Source organism: Saccostrea echinata, unplaced genomic scaffold (assembly GCF_033153115.1).
Source record: "Saccostrea echinata isolate AGI-Se365-2 ecotype Australia unplaced genomic scaffold, CSIRO_AGI_Sech_v1 ptg000009l, whole genome shotgun sequence".
Classification (NCBI taxonomy): Eukaryota; Metazoa; Mollusca; class Bivalvia; order Ostreida; family Ostreidae; genus Saccostrea; species Saccostrea echinata.
In genome coordinates, this window is record NW_026889758.1 from 9,865,001 (window position 1) to 9,891,180 (window position 26,180).

The 26,180-nt window shown below is 34.6% G+C and overlaps 2 protein-coding genes across 2 annotated transcripts in view; both read left to right on the forward strand.

The window, feature by feature from the left end:
• LOC133181746 (uncharacterized) overlaps positions 1–14,705 on the forward strand; it is a 47,539-nt gene extending 32,834 nt beyond the window's left edge. The window contains exons 4-8 of the mRNA XM_061316323.1: positions 3,298–3,475; positions 3,633–3,763; positions 10,871–11,598; positions 12,397–12,588; positions 12,888–14,705. Of these exons, the coding sequence (XP_061172307.1) occupies positions 3,298–3,475; positions 3,633–3,763; positions 10,871–11,598; positions 12,397–12,588; positions 12,888–13,257 (1,599 nt within the window). The 3' untranslated portion in view covers positions 13,258–14,705. The remainder of the gene's footprint in view (positions 1–3,297; positions 3,476–3,632; positions 3,764–10,870; positions 11,599–12,396; positions 12,589–12,887) is intronic.
• Positions 14,706–22,568: 7,863 nt separating this feature from the next.
• Positions 22,569–25,875, forward strand: LOC133181743 (E3 ubiquitin-protein ligase Midline-1-like). Its single transcript, XM_061316318.1, has 2 exons — positions 22,569–22,624; positions 23,923–25,875. Exon 2 carries the CDS (start codon positions 23,934–23,936, stop codon positions 25,608–25,610), a length of 1,677 nt encoding a protein of 558 aa, XP_061172302.1. The 5' UTR covers positions 22,569–22,624; positions 23,923–23,933; the 3' UTR covers positions 25,611–25,875.
• Positions 25,876–26,180: the final 305 nt, after the last annotated feature.

Below are 26,180 nucleotides of genomic sequence, written 5' to 3' on the forward strand. Positions count from 1 at the left end.
TTACAATTTTTATCCAATAAATTGTGTGTTTTCTATACCAAACACACACACAGTGAGTTGGAAAAGAATCAAATCAAACAAGGAAATGGGAGCTTATTAATTTTTTTTATATTTTAGAAATTTTTGTGGTAAAGTTTGTTTACTATAATAAATATTTACCGGGTATACGTACTAAAAAATTCTCCTTTATTTCTCATAAAAATCCAACTGCATGCATGCAGCTATACTCATCAGAAGCACAACTGTTTTATTGGCTCTTCTATCAATGTAATAATTTAATAAATAAATAAAAATAAAATGTATAATTGATCCATACAAACAAACAAAAAAAAAGCATTTTTTGGTGAATTAACACTACTTTTGTATACTGAGACATAAAAAAATATTTCCAAAAGAGAAGATTGAATCTTAATGTACTTAAATATATGCACTGTAATCAAAGTGGAAAAATTGCATTTAGATGAATTTTCAATTGTTCAAGAAACTGGCATGAATTGCCAATTAATATGTAGTCTTGCTGTAGGTTTATTTCTATTGTGTTGTGCTTTGGTGAAATCAACATTATGTAATATTCTGTTGATATGGATGTCTTGCTGAGAATTTTACAATTATTTCTCAATTCAGAAAGATTTCTAATTCATACTGTGCTGTTCTCCAGATAATTTGAACATCTTGAATAAGATGTTTATCTGAAAACTGCGCTCATTGTATACCATTGAAGCAAATTTTTACAGTCTCATCCGTAAAATTTTCTTTCTTCTTCCACTTCCAGGAGGTGCTGTGATTTGTGCACATGATGTTTTTACACATGGCCATGAAAATTTATAATTTTTTTAAACATTTCCTTTTTCTGCCATTAGGTTTTCCTGGTACATGTATCTCCTTGTTTTTATAGTTATCACCAGTCTTCTTCCTGTTTATTTTCCTGTCTTTCTTATCATCTACTTAAGAAGAATATATGCATCATGTGTAAATTTCAAGTAGACTTTGCTCCTGATACAGCCTAATTTTCTTGAACTAGAGTTTTAGGGAGAAAATCACAAAAGACTTCTTTTTTTCTCCATTCGATGGTATATGTGCACAGTCGTCTTTTGTCCACTTTTATCCACCATTTTAGGATTAATGTCTGCATGGTTGCGCATTGTCTGTTAACTTTTGAACATTTTCAGTCTGTTTTTCAGAAACCACTGAACAAATTTTAATCCTTCAATTTTGGTATAATTTAAATACTATGTAAAGGGAAAAAAAGTGTGATTCTCATGTTCTCCCATTACCGCTATAATGTTTCATCACTCACGAACATTGATTCTGTTTTTGAATCTCTAATATTTTAGTTACCCTGTAACACCTTTTATGATGTCAAGTTGTGCTATGTACCTGGAAATATTGGTTGGTGACTGTTCCACGCAGTAATAATGTACAGGTGTAGTTTTGAAGAATTTTTATAAGGGAGAAAAAGGTTCCATAAAGTGTGCTCATTATATAGTTACCGATTTTTCTCAAACTCTCATTACAAAGCAGGCGACACATGCATTCCTTGGAACACTCTTGTTTTTGCACATCATGGTTTCCACACTTTTTTATCCATAGTCGCTAATAGCTGTAGAAGTTCACCCACCCGAAAATGCCCAACAGTAGATAAAAAGCTGACCACTCTTAGATTTATTTCTTTCTTTAATGAAGCAACAAAGCAGGTGACACATGCGTTCCTTGGAACACTCTTGATACGTTTCCTACATACAATTATTTATCATTTTATTAATACATGTTGCCCACAATCCTCCAAGATTTCAGTCTGTCTTTACTGTCTACATATGCGATCCGTAGTGGAATACCAATCCCAATGTATTTTCATAATATTTAAATAAAAAGTTTGTTTGGTAACTGAATATCATACTGTTTCAAAGTACAGTATCTTGAGCTCATGAACATGTATAACTGCTAATTATCAAAAACTTTGCCTCTCAAAATTCAAAAGACATACATGTAAGTTAAATTAAAATGTCCTGGGTATTTTTTGCAAAGTAAGTCAATGGTCAAGGTCAAGTGGATTGTAACACTGATATTTTCATAATGTTTTATGATAAACAGTGTACACATGCTAAATAGCATAGACTTTACCTCTTAAATGTCAAAAATATGCTGTATATTGGCACTACGAACTTAATTTTGAAAAGTATGTCAAAGGTCAAGGGTCACGAGGTTGGTAACCATGGTTATTTACACAAGCCATAGTGCGAAGCAATATATGTGCAAAATATCAAATCCATACCTCTTACAGTTCTCAAGATATAAGACGGACATACAAACAGACAGACAGACAGTGGCTGGGTAAAGTGATCCCTTTTATTATTATACACCATTATAAGTATTCTATACAATATTGCATTATCTGGTTGGTTCTAGATTGTCATGACTCACTGTCAGGGACATAAAACTTTATATTTCCCTGTCGTTGTCATGCTTTTCATCATATTCAACCTCTTCGAAGGTTCCCGCAATATTTATCGTTCATTGAACGAAAACTCCCGAGAGCAGTAAACGTCACAAAATTTACAATAATATAGTGCTGATATACGTCACAAAATTTACAATAATATAGTGCTGAATGTTTCATCTCTAAAGCCATTGGCTGTCTTTTTAATAATGATTCTTAAAAAAAATCAGAGTATGAATTGTCAAAGTGTTTCTGTGTTCTTTACTTTAAAACTGAAAGTGAATTTAAGAGCAATGTCGAATTTGAAAGTTTGTGTTTATTTTTAAAAGCTTTGCTTGTTTTTGTATAATAAACAATTTATTGTATGATTGTGAGGGAAATATGAAGATTTATTCAGCCAAGAAAAATCATATTCCTCTTGGGCGAAGCTCTTGGGTAATATGATTTTTCTTGGCTGAATAAATCTACATATTTCCCTCACGATCATGCAATAAATGTATAATATTAAAACGATAACATCTTGTTTAGTTAAACATAAATATTATCTAGAAAAAATAATTAACCAATTCACAAAATTTCTTGAAATTAGGCTTTTTACTGAGCAGTAGCAAGAGGCAGTGAATTACCAGCAGTGAAATATATACTTAATGCATGATTCTATTCTATTTGGAGGCTGCTTAAGAATTTTTTTTTATTGTGGACAAATTTTTGCAATAATGTTTAAACTTTCATCAGGATTTTCGCCAATTAATGATTACATGAAAAATGTAATCGATTACAGCTGATTCATGATTACTATTACGAGTACTCCATGTCATCATTGAAAATCAGAATTGTTTTATTTTTCTTTTGAATTTTAGCTGTGGAATTATGGTAGTAAAGTAACCTTACAAAATACAGTTGGCCCATTCTTCAACCCCCCACCTAAAACTCGCTTTTGTGAGTTTAATGAGTCAGAGACGATGTTATTGATCACAGGACTGACACATATCTATGACCTTGAGGGAAGTATTTTTGCTGCTGTTGTTTCCATCCCAGGTATGTTAAGTGTTTAACAATGCAACTTTGGTTTTAAATTGTCATTCATTAATTTTTTTTAGTTTTACCAATAAAAAATTTGTTATTGAGAATTATGACCTTATGAACATAGATGAATTGATTATTATGTCCAAGTAATCACAAATCATCATTGCAGATCTCAGTTTGTTGTATGCAGTGAAAGGAGAGTTTCCAAATTTCAGGGGTGCTTGGCTGAATGACACACATTTTTTGATTGCCCATCGTTTCTATAGTCAAAACAACTACATCAAACTAGAGGCTCATGAGGTACGTAGCCTTGACCTTTAGTAAGCCATGATAGTTGAAACCTCCATTGTTAACATCTCCTGGACTTCTGGTCAAAGTATGCCAAAGGAAATATATTCCAGAGATCTTTTCAGATTGTTTAGTATGAGATTCTAATGTCATGGAGATTAAAGCCTGAGGGTAATTTGTTCTTGGCCTTTCTGTCTCTCTTTTTGACTTTCCATATGTCTGTCTACAACTTTCAATCTTTACCATTCATTTTTTTTAATTCATGAGATAAAAGAAGATGGGCATATTTGGAGTGTGCCGTTTGGTATGGCGTGTGCCATTTGGCATGTGTATTTGGTGCAGGAATAATGTGTACTAAACATTTATAGTATGAATGTCCACGATTTCCTAGGTTGACCACAGCTGGACATGACTTAACAAAGTTACCCGCATAGGAAAATGTTACATTAAATTTGGAATACTTTGTCAAATTTATACTTAAGTCCACTTATCTTAATAATTACTACATGTACAACTTAGTAACACTTCACATAAATAATAAACACCTATTGGATGATAGAGTATAGTTAGATGCAATTACAAGTACATGTGTATATTAAAGTACTGTAAACCAACTTTTATTTGCGTGCGAGAAATATCCGCGAGTTTCGCAACCTTCTGTATTGATAATATTAATCGCAGTGAACATTACAAATCGCGAATAAAAGATGACACAGATAATAGTTGGTCTACAGTATTGAATTACTTTCGCTCTCGGTGCAACAGAACAAAAATTTATCAATTTTTAAAAAAAATCAGTACATAAAATTAAACTGACCAAAAAGTTGATTGTTTGTACTAAAACAAAATATTAACACTCCATGTGAGGATGGAACCAAAAATTTTTCTTATTCATTGCACTGGACAGGTAACGCATACTACTGAGCTATCATCGCTACATACACTACATGAGTTTTAAAACGACAATGAAGCACCGCATTTACAAATTGGAATTTTTTGAGAAAGTTCTATTTTTTATTGTCTCTGGGTCTTTTCTCCATTTTTAGGTCACCTGAGTCACTCAGGTGACCTATTGCTATCCGTTTTTGTCTGTCGTCGTGTGTTGTGCGTAAACATTTAAACATTTTCAGCTTCTTCTCTGAAACGCTCAACCAATTTCAACCAATTTTGGCATATAGCATCTATGGGTGAAGGGGGACAGAAATTATGGTCCTTGCCCCCCTGGGGCCTGGGGGGTGGGGGGCTAAAACCACCAAAATTAATGCAATCTTTAAAAATCTTCTTTACTCCTGGACATCAAGCTGTTACACTGTTGGCATGATTGTAATAAGCATTGAGCCCTCTATCAAAATTGTGAAATTCGTAGCGCCAGGGTCAGGGGTCTGGTGCTAGGGTGGGGCTATATAGATCATATAGTGAAAGTGCATTATTTCCTTGAAAATCTTCTTCTCTGCTCCTGGGTATTAGATAAACTAACAAGTACATAGTTATCACAGTTAAAGGACTTATCGCATGATTTTTTAAAAATCTTAATTTTATGAAAAATATTATCTACAACCTTGTTTATTAAAATTCTGAATACAATAAACGTTGTTGAAAGCATATTCAAGAGATATTGAGAGTTGAAATTCAAATACGGCAATATGCATATTTTTGTCGGATTTCGGCGAAATACTGCTCTGACGTCATAGGCGACAATTCAGTGATAGAGAGATAAGAAGTTGGACACTATTTACGAAGTTATCAACGACAAATGCAGCTTAATTATGAAAAATGCTGAAAAAATTAATTCCTAACGTGATTTTCAATTACTATAGAAACACTAACTAGTTCAAAGGTACAAGAATTTTGAGATATTTTCGTTTTTTATTCCAAACATTTAGAATCTGTAGGTCTGATTACGGCAATGTTTCGTGATCGGAAAATTATTTTTCAAGACCGCCATCCTTTACAAAACATATGAAAGCATACTTGCAAAAATTAATATTATGTTAAAAAAGAAGAATAACAGAGTTATGTAATATTAAATTTGTGAATCAAATAAGTTAATACATGTGATAAAATGACAAATCAAATTGTATTGTGATGGCGAGTTTCTTCGTCTTCGCCGCGTCTCCCTCGCTATCGTCGCTGCTATTTTTACAATGTTAACGGATTTTTCAGATTATTTCTTGCTGACAATTCTAAAATATAAGGTTGGACATTAAATTTCATATCGATAAAATCAGTGATTTCGTCGTCCATAATGCAGAAAATTCAGGTTGTATCGCGTATATTTTAGTAAGATTTACGTGAAGAACTGATCAGCCATTGTCGCCTTTGACGTCACAGGGTCACGTGATCGCTATCTAATTAACTTAGATTTTTAATTCACGGGTTTTCATTTGAGTCAATAATTGGTTAATTACCGCCGTTTATCCGCAGTAAAAACACAAAATTTATAAACTGTGGTCATAAGGAACGTTTTACGCTTTTAATTTCAAATAATTTAGAAACATGCGATAAGTCCTTTAAGCAGTCCCTGAAACGTTCTACTTTCCCATTTTTCCGTTCGCTCACCGTTCGTTCACCGTTCGCTCTCCGTTCACCGTTCACCGTGCGCTCGCGTTCACCGTTCAGAAAGCGTTCAGCGTTCGCTCTTCGTTCCGTTCACTTTGTGTTCACCTTGCGTTCACCGTTCACCTATCGTTCAGTTTTCATTGTCATTCGGAACTCCGAAGTGAAAGGACTTATCTTTTTGTAGGGAAGGAGTTACAGGTTTTTTAATTCAATAACTAATGTTTGAAGAATTTATTTATTATAAGAATATTATTTATTTATTTATTAAATTACTGGAAAACAAATGTTGTTATAAGCACATTCTGTACCTATGTAGAACGATGCTGAAATATTAAATTTAACTAAGCGCAATGTGCAAATACTTCAAGCACTGCAACATTTTGTTGTTTTGTTAAAGACGACAAATCGTTAATGGTGATATAATTATCCAAGTCAAATAATTACACAGCAAAATTACGAAAATATTCATTTCTAACACGTTTTTTTTTAATTACTACAGAAAATATCATACATGTAGAACTAGTTCTGAGAGTTATACATAGTACTTCGGATATCCTGTTAATTTATTATCTTTGGAGCGAATTAAATTGATAGTGTGGTTAAAGGAAATATTTATTTAAAATGTACTGCACTACAGAATTTTCTCTACTATAATATGTAAAGTCTATAGTTATAGAGAAAGAAATTCTCTCTTCACCGTAACTTTATATGTTTGCCATTCGATATGATTAATCCCCCCCTTTCCCCCTAAATCGGTTACTTAGTCAGTACTGCATTTCCAGGATATTTTAATTAACATTTTTTAAAGAAAGTTAAGGTCTTTTTTAGAACAAAAATTTCAGTCTCAAAACAAACATGCATCTAAAAAAGTCACAAAACAATAGTAGTTCAAAATGTACACGTGTCGGCGGTGGTATTTGAAATTGGCAGAGAGTATGTATCAAATTCAAGTGTTAATGCCCAATGTATTTTATTCATTTATTATTCAAATGTTGGAATCAAGTCTAGAAATGATAAAAATATATGTTAAACCTTGTTGGAAATACTCGCACTTCGTCTTCGATGTGACAAAACTTTCACACCTGCACAGTGTCGAATGATTTTGATTGACAGGACAAACACGTGGACTTCGTGTGAAATCGAAGCAGGAACATAAAAACGAGTATGACTGTCAAACAAATGGATATGATTTGTTGATTTAAAAAGTTACTTTCACTGTATGACATATTTAGAAAAAAAAAAATCAGAGTTTTTGTTTGATATAGGTACAAACATTTAATGAAGCCTGAAAGGAGGGGGGGGGGGGCTAAAACGGAATATTTCTCTCTCTCTCTCTCTCTCTCTCTCTCTCTCTCTCTCTCATTTGCTTAATAAAAACTATAACAGCATATTACTTAAATATCAAGTTCTGAAAATTGAATTTATAACAAATAATATGAATATGTATCTTTGTATTATCTTGTCCGAGTATAACCACGGCCATCTACATATACATGTAGAAGTCTGCTCAATAAATCATCATGAAAAATAGAAATGACACATAATATATTATTGTATTAAAAATTTAAAATACGAGCGTATAAATGCAAAACGTCCACTGACCTTTGTAATTAATTTTTTTTTCATTAATTTACACGAAATCGCCTTGACACGGAGATATGTGAATGGATGTTACAACCGCTTTAATTCATTCTATAAGTCAGAAGTTTTCTCTGATTTGTTATCAAATAAGAATAAACATTTTTATTTTCGAACTAAAAAAAAAAATATCTTTTACACTTCAGCGTTCGATAACAATTGCAATGTTTTAATGCGATAAAAATCGTGTGATTAAAATCTTTATGTGCATGCATCGTCTTTCTTAGGACAATTTTGGAGAATTTATTTTATTGACTTAAATATTCATTCATTTATTGGTTTACTTATCTATTATTTATTTATTTATTTGGCACCTGAAAATATAAAACAAAAAATAGTTTCAATGCAAGGAAAAGATCAGAAGCATTCCGAATATATCGTTCATCTTGCGTTCACCTTTCGTTCAGCGTTCACTTTGCGTTCACGTTTGCGCTCCGTTCGCGTTCAGCGTTCACTCACCGTTCACCGTTCACACATCGTTCACCAAGTTGCGTTCAGCGTTCACACATCGTTCACTCACCGTTCGCTCTGCGTTCGTTCAGCGTTCGCTCACTGTTCAAGTGGGAAAGTAGAACGTTTCAGGGACTGTAAGCAAGACTGCCTCTTCCAAAATTGTGAATTTCATGGCCCCTGGGTCAGGGGTTCTGGTGCTAGGGTGGGGCTCTATTGATTATTTAGTGAAAATGCATTAATTCTTTGAAAATCTTCTTCTCTGCTCCTGGGTATTAAATAAACTAAGTAAATAGTTATGATGAGCATGGCTGTCTCTTCCAAAATTGTGAATTTCATGGCCCCAGGGTCAGGGGTTCTGGTGTTAGGGTAGGGCTCTATTGATTATATAGTGAAAATGCATTTATTAATTCTTTGAAAATCTTCTTCTCTGCTCCTGGGTATAAATAAACTAACTAAGTACTTAGTTATGATGAGCAAGAGTGCATCTTCAGAAATTGTGAATTTCATGGCCCCAGGGCCAGGGGTTCTGGTGTTAGGGCGGGCTCTATTGATTATATAGTGAAAATGCATGAAATCTTTGAAAATCTTCTTCTCTGCTCCTGGGTATTAAATAAACTAACTAAGTACATAGTTATGATGAGCATGGCTGCCTCTTCCAAAATTGTGAATTTCATGGCCCCTGGGTCAGGGGTCTGGTGTTAGGGTGGGGTCCTATTGATTATATAGTGAAAATGCATTTTTTCTTTGAAAATCTTCTTCTTTGCTCCTGAGTATTAAATAAACTAACTAAGTACATAGTTATGATGAGCAAGAGTGCCTCTTCAGAAATTGTGAATTTCATGGCCCCCTTGATCAGGGGTTCTGGTGTTAGGGTGGGGCTCTATTGATTATATAGTGAAAATGCATCAATTCTTTGAAAATCTTCTTCTCTCCTCCTGGGTATTATTTAAACAAAGGAAGTGCATGGTTATGATAAGCAAGAATAGCTCTTCCAAAATTGTGAAATTCCTGTCCCCAGGGTCAGGGGTTCTGGTGAAAGGGAGTGGGGGACTCTATTGATTATATAGTGAAAATTCATAATTTCTTTCAAAATATTTTTTCTGCTACTGGTTATAAAGCAAAGAAACAAGTGTATAGTTATGATGAGCAAGGATGCTTTTAAAAATTTTTTAAAACTTGTGGTCTTAGGGGTTCTGTTGTGTGTGTGAGGGGGGAGGGAGCTTTATTGATAATAAAGTGAAAATGGGTGAATTCTCTGAAAATCTTCAACTACATGTAATTGCATAGTTATGATGATGAGGGTCCCTCTTCCAAATTTGTAAATTTCATGACCCTGGGTCATGGGTTCTGGTGTTAGGGTAGGTCTGTGTTAAATAGTGAAAACACATTATTTCTTTGAAGATCTTCTCTGCTCCTGGGCATATTGGAGACAAACAGAGTAAAAGTTTTAATAAGCAAGGATATTTTTACCAGAATTTTGAACATCTGGACCATTTAGTCAAGTGTTCTGGTCCTAGCCAGGGCTCTATTAATTTGTATTCTACTGAGTGAAGTTATTCCCCTTTGCCATTCACCTTTGATAATTAATCACTGTAGATAATGTATTTGAAAGGTTAATAGAATAAGAGAATTATGCAAGAACATTTATGGTATAATAGAAAAAGTACTTTCTTAGTCTAAATCAGGTAGACTTGGAAATAATACATGAATAAAAATGAAACAAAAATAACTTATCTTTTTAAATGTTCTTCAAAGGCCAAGTGAGGTCAATGTGAGAGATAATAGACATTTTGTTAAAAGTCTGCATAGTAATAGTGATAAATGGGGGACAGATATATAGATACTAGAACAATTATTTTGTTGATCTTAATCATACTATTTTTCTTGCTTTTTTGCAACAAAGCTTCATTTATCAGTTTATGGATCCTCTAAATTGTTGTACTCAGGTGACTGTTAAGGCCCTTGGGCCTCTTGTTTACTAATGTTCATGATGTTCATTTCTTTGAATGAAAATGTACTCAAATAATGTTTCAAAATCATGGAGAGATGACCCAAAGATAGCAAATTTTTAGAAAAATGTGTTTAAAAATGTAACAATTTGTACTAAATGACTCATCTAGCCAATTTTCAAGTTCTTTTTTAGCAAATCAAAATACAATATTGGGAAAATATTTCTCTTTCCTATTTCACAGGAACCCAGTACATCAAAAGAATGCTAGTTTCATATGACAGATCAAGGAATTTTTAGCTTTTCAAGTGCACCAAGATTCCTGCCGAATGCCAATCAAAAGTGCCCTCATTCTGTGTATTTGTTAAGATGTTCATCTTTTCGAAGATTTTAGGTCAAGGCCTTTCAAAGAGGTCAAAGTTCACTACAAGTTTTTGCCACTGCTAGCATTTGCAGCCGATGGAGGAATACTGCTCTTCACAAACTTATTTTCTGTGAGTTTATTTATTTGTTAATTTTAGGTCAATCCAACAGTAAAAAAGAAAGGCAAGAGAATAGAAGATCTGTTTGTGAAGTGCCAAAGTAAAGCAAAGGATGTTCTTGTGACACATAATTATAGTTCAAGGAACGACTTCATCCGAGTAATGGACCCCTCGAAGTGGGGAGATTTAAGCCAATATTATGACTTCACAAATGAATACAATGAAGATGTCAAGCCAGGTTATTCCGGCAGTTTGAAAGACCAAACAAACTGGGAACCAGCCAATAGTGGGGACAATATATCGGATATTGAAGTAGATGGTGATGAATTATTAGATGATGAGAAGGAATCTGAACTTAAACCCAGAAATAATTATTCCAGGGATGAAGATTTAAGTAGTGATGATAGCATGGAAGATGACCTGTATAACTCTGATTCTGAATCTGACAATGTGGATGATTTTGCACTCTATTACCAGATGGTTCAGGATGCCAGAGGAATGGCTAAATATTCACAGAGTCAGAAAGAAAACATTAAATATCAGATGACAAAAGAGGATGATTGTAGACCTTATTCTGAAGTTCTGAGGGAGATACAGGTGAAGGGAGAAAAGATAATCCAACTTGTACACTGCTCACGTCGTGATGAGGATAAGTGTACTGTTGCTTTCTATGCTGTAAAGGAAGGTGAGGTGACCTCTGTGAAACCCTTTAAAAAACTGAAAATGGATGCAGGGATCCTGGGTCTGAGAATGAGCTTAGATCATAGGTATATTTATATTGTATAGTTAAGTATATCATAGTGGGACAGGAGCTGACAAATCCCATTGCCCAGCACCCGGGGCTAGTGAATTTTAAGGGTAGGCAAGTGAAATTTTATCAACCATTTGCCGTGGGCAAAGCACTTGAAAAAAAAAAAATCACATGTAAGTCATAGATTTAAAGCTTGGCACAGAGGCTTGCATGATCTACTCAGTGTTTGTCTTCCATTATTTTGAAATATGTATAAATATGGTAATTTATAGTGGGGCAAGCAAATATTTTGGTAGGGCAAGTGAATTTTGACCGTGCACTTGCCCTTGGACAAGTGCCTAAAAAATCTATTTGTCAGCCCCTGGTGGGAGTTAGGAATCCTTGAGATCAGATCTGTTTCCTGAGGCAAATCCCGGTGAAATAGTTCTGAGAAAGGGAAACCCAAATCTTGTACCTGTATTCAAACTTATATCTATACAAAGCTTTAATGAAGGCTTTGCCCACAATGCACTGCTTGTGGCTATTGACAGCTAACATTTGCTTTTACTAAGGATGTCACCTTGTCCATCTGTCTGCCCATGTAAACATGACAAGACCATAAATTTTTACTGAGGAAATTTTGACACTAAGATTGCATATCATCTAAGAGTTGATATTGACATTTTGGTTAAAAGACATTTGAAGCTTCAGTTAAAAAAAAAGATTGCTTTAATATACCTGAATTTAGGTCAGCAGGAGATATACTTAATGTACAACTGTCAGTATTTACCTCTATTGTATCTCGTGTTTAACTGTCGCTTTTTACCTGTTTTAGGTACATAGTGTACAGCTTTCGTAATTTGAAGGAGATGGAACATTTCTGGGGGTATGAGCTGGAGATTTTGATAGTTGTATATGACCTTATTCTAGACCAGTGTTGGAACACAGTGTTTGTGGGGGGTACCTGCTCTTCTGATGACCACCTTAGTTACATCTTTCCAGATCTTAGTGAAGATTTTGTGGCTATGTATGTATACTTTTACTATGCTCAAGTACTTATCTAACAGTAACTATAAAATCCTTCACTAAAGAATTTATGCTCTCTTCATTTTTAATATCTGTGATTGCTTTCGTTTGAGCAGTTATAATTTGATGTCTTGTTAAGGACAAACAAGTGGTTGTTGATGCAAGGGAAGAATTTATTTTTTTTAATATGATATTTTGATTTAATGGGGGGAAATTCAAAGCTGTTGAAATATAATTCTGCACTCTTTAATATTTTTAACCGGAAAAATTCAGATTTGCACATATTGTCTTGTTTTCCAGAGGTGATGAGACAGTTCAAGGACATTTATGGGACCATCATTATGGAACAGAGATACAGTCCAACATCATTCACCAAGACTCTGGTGGACGGTCATATGGACTGAATGCTGTGACATTTCATCCCCTTGATCAGGAAACATTAGTCACTGCAGGAGATGATAAACTCCTGAAGGTTTGGAGATCTAAAAACAGATTGGCTGAAATGTCAAAAACAATAGGTAGAGACTTGAAGGGGAAGGAAAAAAACTGTGACAGAACTGATAAAACTGATGATTTGGGAGAGGATCCAAAAGACACTAAAACTGACAAAAGGAAAAATCCTCCACGGCGTTCTAAACTTTGTTCCTGCATCAAGAAGCATGATGCTTGATAATGATGCAGTAACATGTATTCACCTTGTCCATGTACAAGGCCATTGAAGATTTATTTTGTGAATGTGTTTATCTGCAAGGTATTCACAAAACGAAACACTTGCTATTAAAATATTTTTGTGTGAGTTGGTCAATGCATCACTGCATGATTTTACTATGCATTTGCTTTATTTACAATGTAAAATATGTAGAATATTTAAGTTCTTTGAATAAAGACCATGTTTTACACAATGAAGGTAAATTATATTAACATTAAACCAAGTGTCTGTTGTTAATCCCACACACTTTGAAATCATTTTCATTCAGGCGTGCCATTTTTAGCTCGACTGGTCAGAGACCAGATGTGCTTATGCTATAGGAAGGTGTCCATTGTTCATCTGGCTAGCTATCTTCTGTCTGTCAGTAAACAATTTTTTCAAAATGCTACTCCTAATGTTTTGGTCTGATTTCAGTATAACGTCTGTGAAATACGTTCAAAACAATACTCCTCCTATAGTTGTGGTTTGATTTCAATATAAATTGGCACACAAGTAGACTAAACAAAGATACATAATTCTGTATTCTGTACATTGGTTTTTGATATGATGAATAGTGTTGCCTTGGTTACTAAAAATAGAAATTTCTATGAAATACTTTCAGAACACTATTTCTCCTACAGTTTGGTCTGATTTTAATATTACTTAGCAAACAAATAGACTACAATGAGATAGATAATTCTGTTTATCGGCTTTTGATTTCGATTAACGATGTTGCCATGGTTACTAAAAATAGAAATTTATGTGAAATACTTTCAAAATGCTTCTTCAGTTTTGGTCTGATTTCAATATATTTAGCTTGACACACAAGTAGACTACACTGATATACTTAATTGTCTTTATCATTTTGACTTTAATGTACAATGTTACCATGATTATCAAAATGGAAATTTCTGTAAAATTCTTTCAGAGGGCTACTCCTCCTACCTTTGTTAAAAGTACAAACCAGTAGAGCTACAGTCTCGTCAAGAACTTCTGGTTTAAAATTGCTGAAAATTGGTATGTGATATTGTAAGTAAACTCGTCTTTATGAAAAAAAATTATGGCATCACCTTGTAGATTTGTTGGTAAGGGTTACGTATAAAGTCCATGCATGATAATTAAACCCCAATGAAAATCCAGGAGCGTAGCTGCCTATAAGCAAGAGCTTGCATATTATTCTCAAAAGAGAGAGAAAGAAAATTAGGCTTAATCCAGCAAACATTTGTGTTTCAATTTTATTTTGTGTCATATTTTTCGATTCAAATTCCATATTATCATGTTTATATAATAATATCTTTTATTAAATAGTTACCGAACCAAAGTGGTTCATTCATTAAGAAGTTATTGTTCTGTGACATGCTGAGAATTTTTTTTTTTTAAATCTGAGAATTTTTTCACGTCGTTGAATGCTATGATCTTTTTGTTAATAACACTTCTTAAACTTAATTTTTTCTGAACATTAAAAGTAGAGATTGATCGACTGTATGTTTTTTTTATGTCCCGTTCGAGAATGTTTCACTCGTATATAGACGTCACCATATACCGGTGAAGGGCTAATAAAATTTTGACCTTTACTCGGCACTCAGGGCCATTGAGCAGTGAGGGCTCTTTATCGTACCAACGCCTACCGTGACACCGGGCCTCGGTTTTTAAGGTCTCATCCGAAGGACCCGCAACTTTCACTTTAAAGTGGCGAACGTTCGGCGAAGGAACAGATGCTAACTATTTTTTATTGACTTCGATCAGTCGCGGCCGTGATTCAAACACACGACCTTCTGATCACGTTAAAAGTAGAGAAGACGATACCAAAGTATCAGTAAAATATTCATCCTCAGCTACATGTATATATAACTACACCTACAGTAAGTGTCCATGGAAGTTTTAATGCAAAAGTCTTATTTTCTAAAGAAAACCGAGGAAGCATGATTTTTTGCAGGAGAATGACTGGAATATTTGGTGAAACCCAGGAGCTTCCTGGGTCTTCATCCAGACGCATAGCAACAGTGCATAATTTTTTTAACACGTATTTGACAGTAATAATTACATAGCACATTATATATTTTTTAGCTCACCTCACCTGGAGGAGCTTATGTAAGTAATACCCTAGGCGTCGGCGTTCCAGGTTAAAGTTATCGTCTATAGTCAGTAAACATAAGATCTTATCATGCAAGTGTTGCACCAGTTTTTAATGCTACATGTAAATGGAAAATCAAGACACCTTAGAAGAATCGGATGGTCAATCACATCAAATTGCGGAGAGATTCAGCAACACAACACAGATATTACTGTAACAGTCCAAGGCTGTGTAATGTCATGATTAAATCGTGACAGTGCCATCTCTGTTGAGTGACAGGGGCAGTTTGCCGACTTTCCTTCATCATTTAATTATTGATAGGATTGTACATATACATTTGACTTATGTGAACAGCAACTGCTCTTAAGAACTTTAGAAAGAAACGGGTCTGTAGTTTTGTAATAAGTCTAGTTCCAACATTCTGCTTTCTTTATCAGAGGTCTATCATAAAATTTGCATGAAAATAAAAAAAAAAATGTGGAATTTGTGAATCTCGGGGGTGAAGTAGCAAATGTATTAAGGTTTAGCCGATCGCGCAGGATAAAATTAGAAGAAAACAGATGCTGGGCCTGAGTGCAGGATGAACTTCTCACCGCTGATAATTAGCTCCATGAAGTTTAGTATTTGTTTGTAGATTAATGGTTATAAGATGCTGGTTTGGTCAAGAATGAGGGTGTAACCAATCAAAGAAGCCGATGCAAGGGAGCAGAGGTCATGCATGTGTATAAATTATTTACAGGGAATAAAAAGTCAAGATTATGCAAAAAGTTCAACAAGAATTTTAAAGTGCAATTAAAGATAAAAAGAGGGTTTAAGGACGGATAATATTAATTTAAATTCGGAGCAAAATTACAGGTCATTAGTGCAAATTTTGAAGAAATACTCAAATATGCAGGCCATGTACGGGGGTATAAATGTAGCGCAGTGAGACTTAGCCAGCCGGTGGTCTGCTTGATTTTGTCTCTTTCTGGTTGCATTTATACAGGTAAGATATTTTTTGTAGACTTGCGCGATTTTTGTAAAATGGGAAAAAATTTCAGAAGGCTCAAAGTATTTACAGGTAAATATATTTTATAATCTAATAGTAATGCTTCTTATTTATTATAATGTTTGTTATATTGTGTATTGTGTATCTTTAGTAATTGTAAATAATTAGAAGTGTCTGCTGGATTTTGTCTCTCTGGTTGCATTTATTCAGGTTGGGTAACAGCTAAGACCACTCCCCATAACCTGTGATGCGCTATGGACAGGAAGGGAACATATCCTAGGAAGAGTAGATTCAAACTGGAGCGTCATTAGAGAAATAAAGGACCATTAATAACCTAACTAACTTAGGTCAATCTGGTCAAGACCAGGGGATTAGAGGAATTGCTCCCCTCTTGATCATGTATTTTCAGTTATTTGGATGTTCAAAGATATCGGCAACGTATATTATTAAAAGCGTCAGATGTATATAGAATGGCGCCGTGGACAGTATTGCGATTAATTTGATTTATAACGGAAACACTGACTCATATTCGAAGTCGAAATTACAAAAATGTGTGAGAGAACAACTCCGTACATCTTAATATTATGATTTGGATCCTCCTTCGAATTTGCCAGGTGTTGAAATTACTGTATATTGTGCAATAATGTGTCCGCGATCCAACATTATTTATAGGGTTGCATGTTGTTTCACTCAAGTTCATGCTGATTGTAAGAACGAAATAAAAAGTGTGAGGTTTTGTATTTATTGTGGGAAGGAATTTCATTATGTGGATCTTCGAAAATAATGGATATGATCCTTTTCCGGACAAAGTTTTATGTAAAGATAGATTTTTAAGTCATCTGAGTCACTCGGGTGACCTATTGCTATCCGTTTTTGTCCGTCTGCGTTCGTCGTGCGTTAACAATTGAACATTTTCAGCTTCTTCTCTGAAACTGCTTAACTAATTTCAACCAATTTTTGCATATCGCAAATCTTCTCCTCTGCTCCTGGGTATTAAATAAACTAACTAAGTATAAAGTTTTAATGAGCAAGAGTGCCTCTTTCAAAGTTTTGAATTTCATGGCCCCCTGGGTCAGGGGTTCTGGTGTTAGGGCGGGGTTCTTTAATTATGTAGTGAAAATGCATTTATTCTGTTAAATAATCCACTCTAATCCTTAGTGTTGAGCAGATAAACAAAGTGCATAGTGCTTCTTACAAAATTTTTAAAACTTTGTGGTCCCAGGGTGAGGGGGTTTTGTGTTTCTCATTGGGGAGGGGGGGGGGTCTGTTGATAATATAGTGAAAATGTGTTAATTCTTTGAAAATCTTCGTCTAAGTGCAGAGTTACGATGCTGAGGGTACCTCTTCCAAATTTGTGAAATTCATGACCCTGGGTCATGGGTTTTGGTGTTAGGGTAGGGCTGTGTTGAAACTGTAGTCATGGTACTTGTAGTGAAAATGCATTATTTCACTGAAAATCTTCTCTACTCCTTGGCATATCAAAGGTAAACGAAGTAAAAGTTTTAATAAGCAAGGATATTTTTACCAGACTTTTAAACATCTGGACAATTTGGTCAAGTGTTCTGGTCCTGGCCAGTGCTCTATTAATTTGCATTCTACTGAGAGAAGTTATTCCCCTTTGCAATTAACTTTTGATAATTAATCACTGTAAATAATGTATTAGAAAAGTATTAGAATAAGAGAATTGTGCAGAAAATTTTATTGTATAATACAAAAACTAGTTTCATAGTTTTAATGATCAGATAGACTTGTAAATAATAGAATAATAAAAATGAGACAAAAATAACTTATTAATATCTTCTTCAAAGACCAATAGAGGCGAATGTGAGAGATTAATATTTTGGGTTAAAAATAGTACAGAATCACCAATAGTTTGTTAACAGTCTGCATGGTGATAGTGATAAATTGGTTGTTACTAAATATTAGACTAATTAATTCATTGATCCTGATCATCCTATTTCTCTTGCTTTTGGGCAACAAAGCTTGTATTATACTCAGGTGACCGTCAAGGCCCTTGGACCTCTTGTTAGGTCACCTGAGTCACTCAGGTGACCTATTGCTATCTGTTTTCATACGGCGATGTGCGTCGTCCGTCGTATGTTAACTTTTGAACATTTTTAGCTTCTTATCTGAAACCACTGAACCAATTTCAACCAAATTTGGCATATAGCATCTATGGATGAAGGGGAACAGGAATTGTGAATTTCATGGTCCCTGCCCCCCTGGGGCCTGAGGGGTGGGGCTAAAACCACCAAAATTAATGCAATCTTTAAAAAATCTTCTTTACTCATAGACATCAAGCAGTCAAACTGTTGGTATAATTGTAATAAGCATTGTGCCCTCTATCAAAAATTGTGAAATTCATGGCCCCAGGGTCAGGGGTTCTGGTGCTAGGGTGGGGCTATATAGATCATATAGTGAAAGTGCATTATTTCTATGAAAATCTTCTTCTCTGCTCCTGGGTATAAAATAAATTAAATAAGAACTTATTTATGGTGAGCATGGCTGCCTTTTCAGATACTGTGAATTTCATGGCCCCTGGGTCAGGGGTTCTGGTGTTAGGGGCTCTATTGATTATATAGTAAAATTGCATTAATTCTTTGAAAATCTTCTTCTCTGCTCCTGGATATTAAATAAACCAACTTAGTGCATGGTTGCCTCTTCCAAAATTGTGAATTTCATGGCCCTTTGGTCAGAGATTCTGGTGTTGGGGCGGGGCTCTATTGATATATATAGTGAAAATGCATTAATTCTTTGAAAATCTTCTTCTCTGCTCCTGGATATTAAATAAACTAAGTACAAAGTTATGATGAGCATGACTGCCTCCTCGGAAATTATGAATTTCATGGCCCTTGGGTCAGGAGTTCTGGTGTTTGGGCGGAGCTATATAATTGATTATATAGGGAAAATGCATAAAATCCTTCAAAATCTTCTTCTCTGCACTTGGGTATTTTTCAAACAAAGGAAGCGCATGGTTATGATACAGAAGAATGCCTCTTCCAAAATTGTGAAGTCTAGGCCCCTGGGTCAGGGGATCTGGTGAAGGGGGGGGGGGCTCCATTGATTATATAGTGAAAATGCATAATTTCTTTCAAAATATTTTTTGTACTACTGGTTATAAAGCAAAGAAACAAGTGTAAAGTTATGATGTGCAAGGGTGCTTCTTCCAGAATTGTGAGTTCATGGCCAATGGGTCAGATGTTCTGGTGTAAGGACGGGGCTTTATTTATTTAAAAATAAAGTGAAAATGCATTTCTTTGAAAATCTTCTATGCTTCTGGGCATATTCGAGGCAAAGAGAGTAAAAGTTTTAATATGCAATATGTACAAGGGTATTTTTACCAGAATTTTGAACACCTGGACCATTTAGTCAAGTGTTCTGGTCCTGGTCAGGGCTCTATTAACTTGTATTCTGCTGAATATAGTTATTCCCCTTTGCCATTCACCTTTGATAATTAATCACTGTAAATAATGTACTTGAAAGGTTAATAGAATAAGAGAATTATGCAAGAATATTTATTGTATAATACAAAAAGTACTTTCAAAGTTCTAATGATCAGGTAGACTTGGAAATAATAAATGAATAAAAATGAGACAAAAATAACTTATCATTTTAAATGTTCTTCAAAGGCCAAGAGAGGCCACCGTGAGAAGTAATAATATGGGGTTAAAAAATAGACATATTGTTAATAGTCTGCATGGTAATAGTGATAAATGGGGGACAGATAGATACTAGACCAATTATTTTGTTGATGCTAATCATACTATTTTTCTTGCTTTTGGGCAACAAAGCTTCATTTATCAGTTTATGGATCCTCTAAATTGTTGTAATGTACTCAGGTGACCCCCTTGGGCATCTTGTTAAATAAACACCCACTTTCATGTAAATTTAATGAAAACATTTTAGATGATGATCATTTTCAATATTCGGCTTTATTTAAACTTCTCAGCGAGACAAATTAATCAATATCTTATTTAAAAAAAAAAAAAAACCAACAAATCTTGTGGACAAGACTTTTTTTAATAGTAGGGAGAATTTATCGTAACAAAAATTGCATAAAAATGAAAAAGTAAAATAATTTTGTGTATTGTGCTGAGATGCGAGCTCAGAAGATAAAATTAAACATATAGATGCTGGCCACTAGGGTTTGACCTTTTAACCTGTACGGTTCCAAGAAAATGATTCATTGGAATGCGGTTATTTACTTGTTTATCAAAAACAAGTTTTAAAGTGACCAGAGGTCAGTTGTTGGTATAAATTAGCTACACCAATTAAAATTTAAAGATTATGCAAAAGATAGAAAATGATTTTTAAAGTGCATTAGGAAATTAAAGAGTGTTGGAGGACAGAATAATGGTAATCAAAATTCAAATTAGAATTTAAAGTAATTATTGCAAATTTCAAATGAGTTTCAAATATAGGAGATGTAAAACTACAAGGGTACACCTGGTATAAAATGAGCGGCCGGGCGGACATAGTTCAGTCAGAAACTGGATTGTGTCCGTCTCTGCTTACATTTTATACAGGTGAGATCATTTTGTAGACTTGCGCGTTTTTATAAAAATTATTAAAATTTTCAGATGGCTAATTTTATTTACAGGTTAAAATATTTTATATTATAAGTAGTAATGTTTATTATAATGTTTAGTATCTTGTGTAAAATTATTGGTTGGAATCATTTATAGAAAGAAAATGGATTGTTTAATTTAATAAAAGTCAGAAACTGGATTTTGTCTGTCTCTTCTTACATTTAATACAGGTTCGGCAACAGAGCCACTCCCTAACACCTGTGAGCCGCTCTGGTGAGGAAAGGTCCTCAGATCTTGAAGGAATTTGGAATTGTAATATTCCAGAGTCATTTCGTAAAAATAAAAAAGTTGACTTGGGTCATTCCAACCAAGCTCAAGGATTATAAGAGTTATTCCACTTGGTGTGTCCTCTCACTGGCATAGCCAGAGATCCCGGGTTATATGAACAAAATGCATGATCGGCCCAATGTCATTCGGGACTCTGCCTCCTCAAACTTCAATGGTTGAGGTATAGGGAAATAAAACAATTAGGCTGGAGTCCAGAATGAGGTTGACCCGGTTATGATAGGTCGCACAATGGCTTGCCTAAGGAAAGATGGAAAATTACATTCAGTAAATAATTTATTCAGTATTTCTTTAAGCAGACCCAAACCTGATTCTAAGATTTTTAAGATTCTTGTTGGGATTTGGTCAAGTTTACATGATTTGGCTGAAGCTATTTTGATGATGTTGCGTACTTCATCTTGCATCGCTAAGTTAAATTTGCATAACTGTTCATCATCGAACTGAACATCAGCATAGAAAGGATCCTCTTACTTTGAACAGATGTTTCGACATAAACTGTCTCTGTCCGGATTTTAATATAAAAATCAAAAATTATCGACAAGCGTTTCTTGAGACTGTGTTCAAGTAGGATTGTATCTTTTCCCCATGAATTTGTAAGTTGGTAAACCTGCGTTGGATTTTGACTTGTTTCTTCCACGTATTTTGTTAGAATAATAATATTTGATGAATAATTTAGCCGCATCCTAACATTTTCCGTGGTACTTTTGTTTATGAACCAAAAGTTTGATTTGCGCACGAATCTCTCCGGGTGCAACGTCATTTCCTTCGTTTGTAATGGTTCTGATGCCTCCAGAATGTTACGAAGTATTTACATAAAAGGTGTCAACTAGCTCATAATATCCAAGTATTCAAATGAAGCACATCTCAACGTTGAATTCACTGACGTTTATTTGGCGAAGCCTTAGTATGTCACTACCTTCCGTTCGGCAGAGAGTTTGGTACATGTACATGAAGTGATCCCCAGAGGGATAAGTTTTGTTGTCAAAGAGACATGGGTCATTACGGTGCATTCATTGTATAAAAAGGAAGTGCCCTCCCTTAGTTCTATACCGAGATCTAGAGTATGGCCGCTCGGATATGTTGGATTCTGAATCGGTCGCCGAATACCAGAGAAACATGGGTTTATGACTGATGTATTTCAGATAGAAAAAAATATATAGAGTTCTGAGATAAAACAAGACGGTATTAGGACTGTAATGTATCTGAGGCAAAAAATAACTCTTTTTTTTTTTTTTTTTTTTTTTTTTTTTTTTTTTTTTTGGAAACAGAGGAGAGAATTTAACTTATCTACGTTTTAGATTATGCTAAATCGAGAGCAAAGAAAAGCGCATCATTTACACATCCGCATTGCACACAACACTTGCAAACGTTATTATTCTCGATGTGATATCAGATCGAGTTGGCCAAATCTCGGTGAGTATAGAATATTTTTTTGTAAAGAGGGGGTCTGTCGTTCTACGATAAAAGGACCAATTCAAGGTATAAAACATGAAAAAAATAATTATTTCAAATGGCAAAATGAACATCATAGGACATACCAGTGAACTTAAAACCAAAGAATTGTCCACAACGATTTCAATATACCATTGATTTTAAGGTAATGTTACGGAAGTTAATGCTTGATCCAATCTTAATATTTTTTAAATAAAGCTGAATTTGACCACTTTTTTCGTTTCCTGATGTTCAGTATAGAACGCTAAAGTATGTATCATATGAAGTCTCGCATGAATCCGATATTAAGTTAAAATTTCGGGGAAAATATTGTTATGGAAGTTAATCGTTTGTACGGAAGTTAATTTCCAGCAATAAAAGTTAAAATTCTCGACAACAGTTAAAATTAACGTTTGTTTTAGGATGTTAAACAAAATTATGAAGCATTTCGCTCTCAAAATAATAATTTTTTTTATACCTTTAATGCAAAAACTTTACAGAATTACCGCGTTACGGAAGTTAAATTTTGAAGAGAGACAACTGTTTTTGTCTAATTCATTTTGTTATGTCGAAAATGTAATGGTAAAAAAATAGCTGACTCGCAACTAGAATGGTCACTTTCAGATAATTTTCAGTTCTTTTTTTAAATCTGCATTCTGTGCGTGAAATTTAAAACAAAATCGTTATGGAAGTTAATTGATTTTCAGCGACATGCTATGATTTCGTATAAAAGAAGATCCATGCATTTCTTTGCGAGAAGTGGTTCTTTTTATACAGGAAAAAAAACTGTTTTAACATTCATTGCAATCTATTCGGAACGCTTATACGGCTGAAAATTCCATCTTGAATTTTGTACATGAATGAAGCGACATTATCATTTGCAGTGGAATACGTTTTTCAACATTACATTGTGTTATATCAAAACTTTAACTGCATAGATATCGGTAAATATGTACAAAACCATGTTAAGTCTTAGAGTTAAAATCGATCTTTAAATTTATCATAATAGTTAAAAATATTTCATTGAAATTTTCATATTGATAAAATTCTATGGTAAAACACATGTATTCTTTACATTTTTCAAAATTTCCTTTCATAGAAACTGCATAACTTTTTATTTGAAAGTGCAAGGTCGGGACATGCATGTTTCCTGAAACACTCTGTACTAAATATTCCTTTTTATTTTAGATACAAGGTAGTTTATTACTGCTAATGATCCTTCTTAGTTTAGATAGCAGGTTGGTAATACTGATAATATTTAGCAGTCCTTCTTATTTTAGATACCGTGAAGATGATAAGCAGTGATAACATACCGAATATGGCACAGGATGTCATCCGCTGCTCTCTATGTACAAATGCTGTGGCAATGCACTGCAAAAGTTGTGATGTAAATCTCTGTGAGCAGTGCATAAGCCACCATATACAAAAAAGCCCAACTCTAAAAAATCATGATCTTCTACCGTATACGCAAAAAGCGTCTTCAGAACAAGTTATAAATAATTGCAAGGATCATCCCAATCAAATCTGTGACCTCTACTGTCAAGACTGCCACATTCCTATATGTTCGCGTTGTCTGCTGAAAAATCACAAGCGACATAGCGCAGAAGAATTATCCGAAATTTATGAAACAACTCGGAGTGCTGTCAGCGAAGACTTACTGGAATTAAGACACTTCAAAGAAGAATACGAAAAGGTCCTAAGGGACATGGAAGACGGATTGTCCACATATGCAGAAGAAAGTGAAAAAGAAAGAAATTCTTTAAAAATATTGGGGGGAAAATGGCATGAAATTCTGGATAACGCTATAGACAGAATGGAAGAGGACATAATGAACAGAACAAAGGAAGACAAGAACCTCGTACAGGATAATGTTGATGAAATTCGGATTTCCTTACAGAATGTGGACGAATTAATAAAGAGAAACGAGAATTTATTAAAAGATGACGATGTTTTGAACATTCTTAAATATGAGTCTAGGGTTGATGAATTGCGACTTGTTCCCAACAGAACAGAAATCACCCCAGCAAAAATCGTTCCTCTAGATGTTAAAGAAGAGGAAATCATGCAACAGCTTGTGACTCTCACACCTTCGACCCGAAACACTCTCCGTGGATTCGCTATCACCAAAACTGGCCGGGATTTCTCTGTATCTGCTCGAGTGTTACTTGAAAAGCAGCAAATTTTATTCACCATAAGAGCCAACAGCGTAAAATTAAAAGGAATTTGCTGCGAGTCCACAGACAAGGTTTGGATTTATGGAGATGATGAAAAACTGAAGCAGTTCGACAAACTTGGCAACATGCTAAATTGCATAACGGCGATTTCGGGGAATAGTCAGAAAGATATCGCTGTAAATAAGGATGGCGATGTTGCTTTTTCTCACATAACAGATGAATGTGTGAAAATACTCAGAGAAAGGCGTATACAGAAAATGGTTGACTTGTCTGGCTGGATTCCGTATGGCCTTTGCTTCAATTCAGACGATGATCTGATGGTCTGCATGCGACGAAATGACTACTCAGAGAGCAAAGTTGGCATATATTTGGGAGAAATGTTGAAGCAAGAGATTCAATATGATGACACCAACAAGCCACTATTTTCAACAGGTAGAAACAACATGTATATCACCGAGAATGGAAACGGAGACATTTGTGTGTCCGACTGGAATGCCTCTGCTGTCATCGTGACCAAGAAATCCGGAGAATTTCGATTTCGTTACACCGGAAGTCTCTCTCGCAGCTACAAAGAATTTTATCCACATGGAATAGATACTGACAACTACTTTCGTATTCTCGTTGTTGATCGCAACAATGATTGTGTCCACGTGATTGACCGGAACGGGAAGTTTTTACGCTACATCAACTGCAGTTTGAAAGACCCATTCGTTCTCAGTATTGATAGCGACGAAAACCTCTGGGTCGGAGAATGTGATGAGCAGAACATCAAAGTTATTAAGTATCTAGACTAAATTTATACGCTGATCTTAAGAACGGAATTTTTTAAAAAGCATTTTAAATTTTATGATCGACTCACAAAACGAACCTGTAGTAATGCGAATCCAGTTGCCTTGTTCGACATCAGTCTTTGTGATATCAGGAAATCATGAAAAAATGTGTCAACGTGCAAGTCTGTGTGATTTACACACCATTAATTCACACTTTACCTAAAACATTCATCATTTTACATTTTACATGTTTAAAAGCTACAAAAATATACTCAGTGTTTGAATTTCCCGCCGCCCTATATCGTTTTGGATTTGACCTACAATTTCCGGATGAGTGACCAGTTTAAATTTTTTTTAGCAGGTCCATTCTTAAGTGCCTAAGTAATTATAATGCCTACCTGAACTAAACATATATGGATGGTGCATCAAGGATTGTACTCTAACACACATCCTTTGGATGTTAGATTTGACCTGCATTTTCTGATGAAGTGACAAAGTTTAAGTTTTTCGAGCAGGTCCATTTCAAAGTAACTGCAAGCCCGATCTGGACCAAACTTGCCTAAATTTTGCATCTAGGGATATATACCACTACAT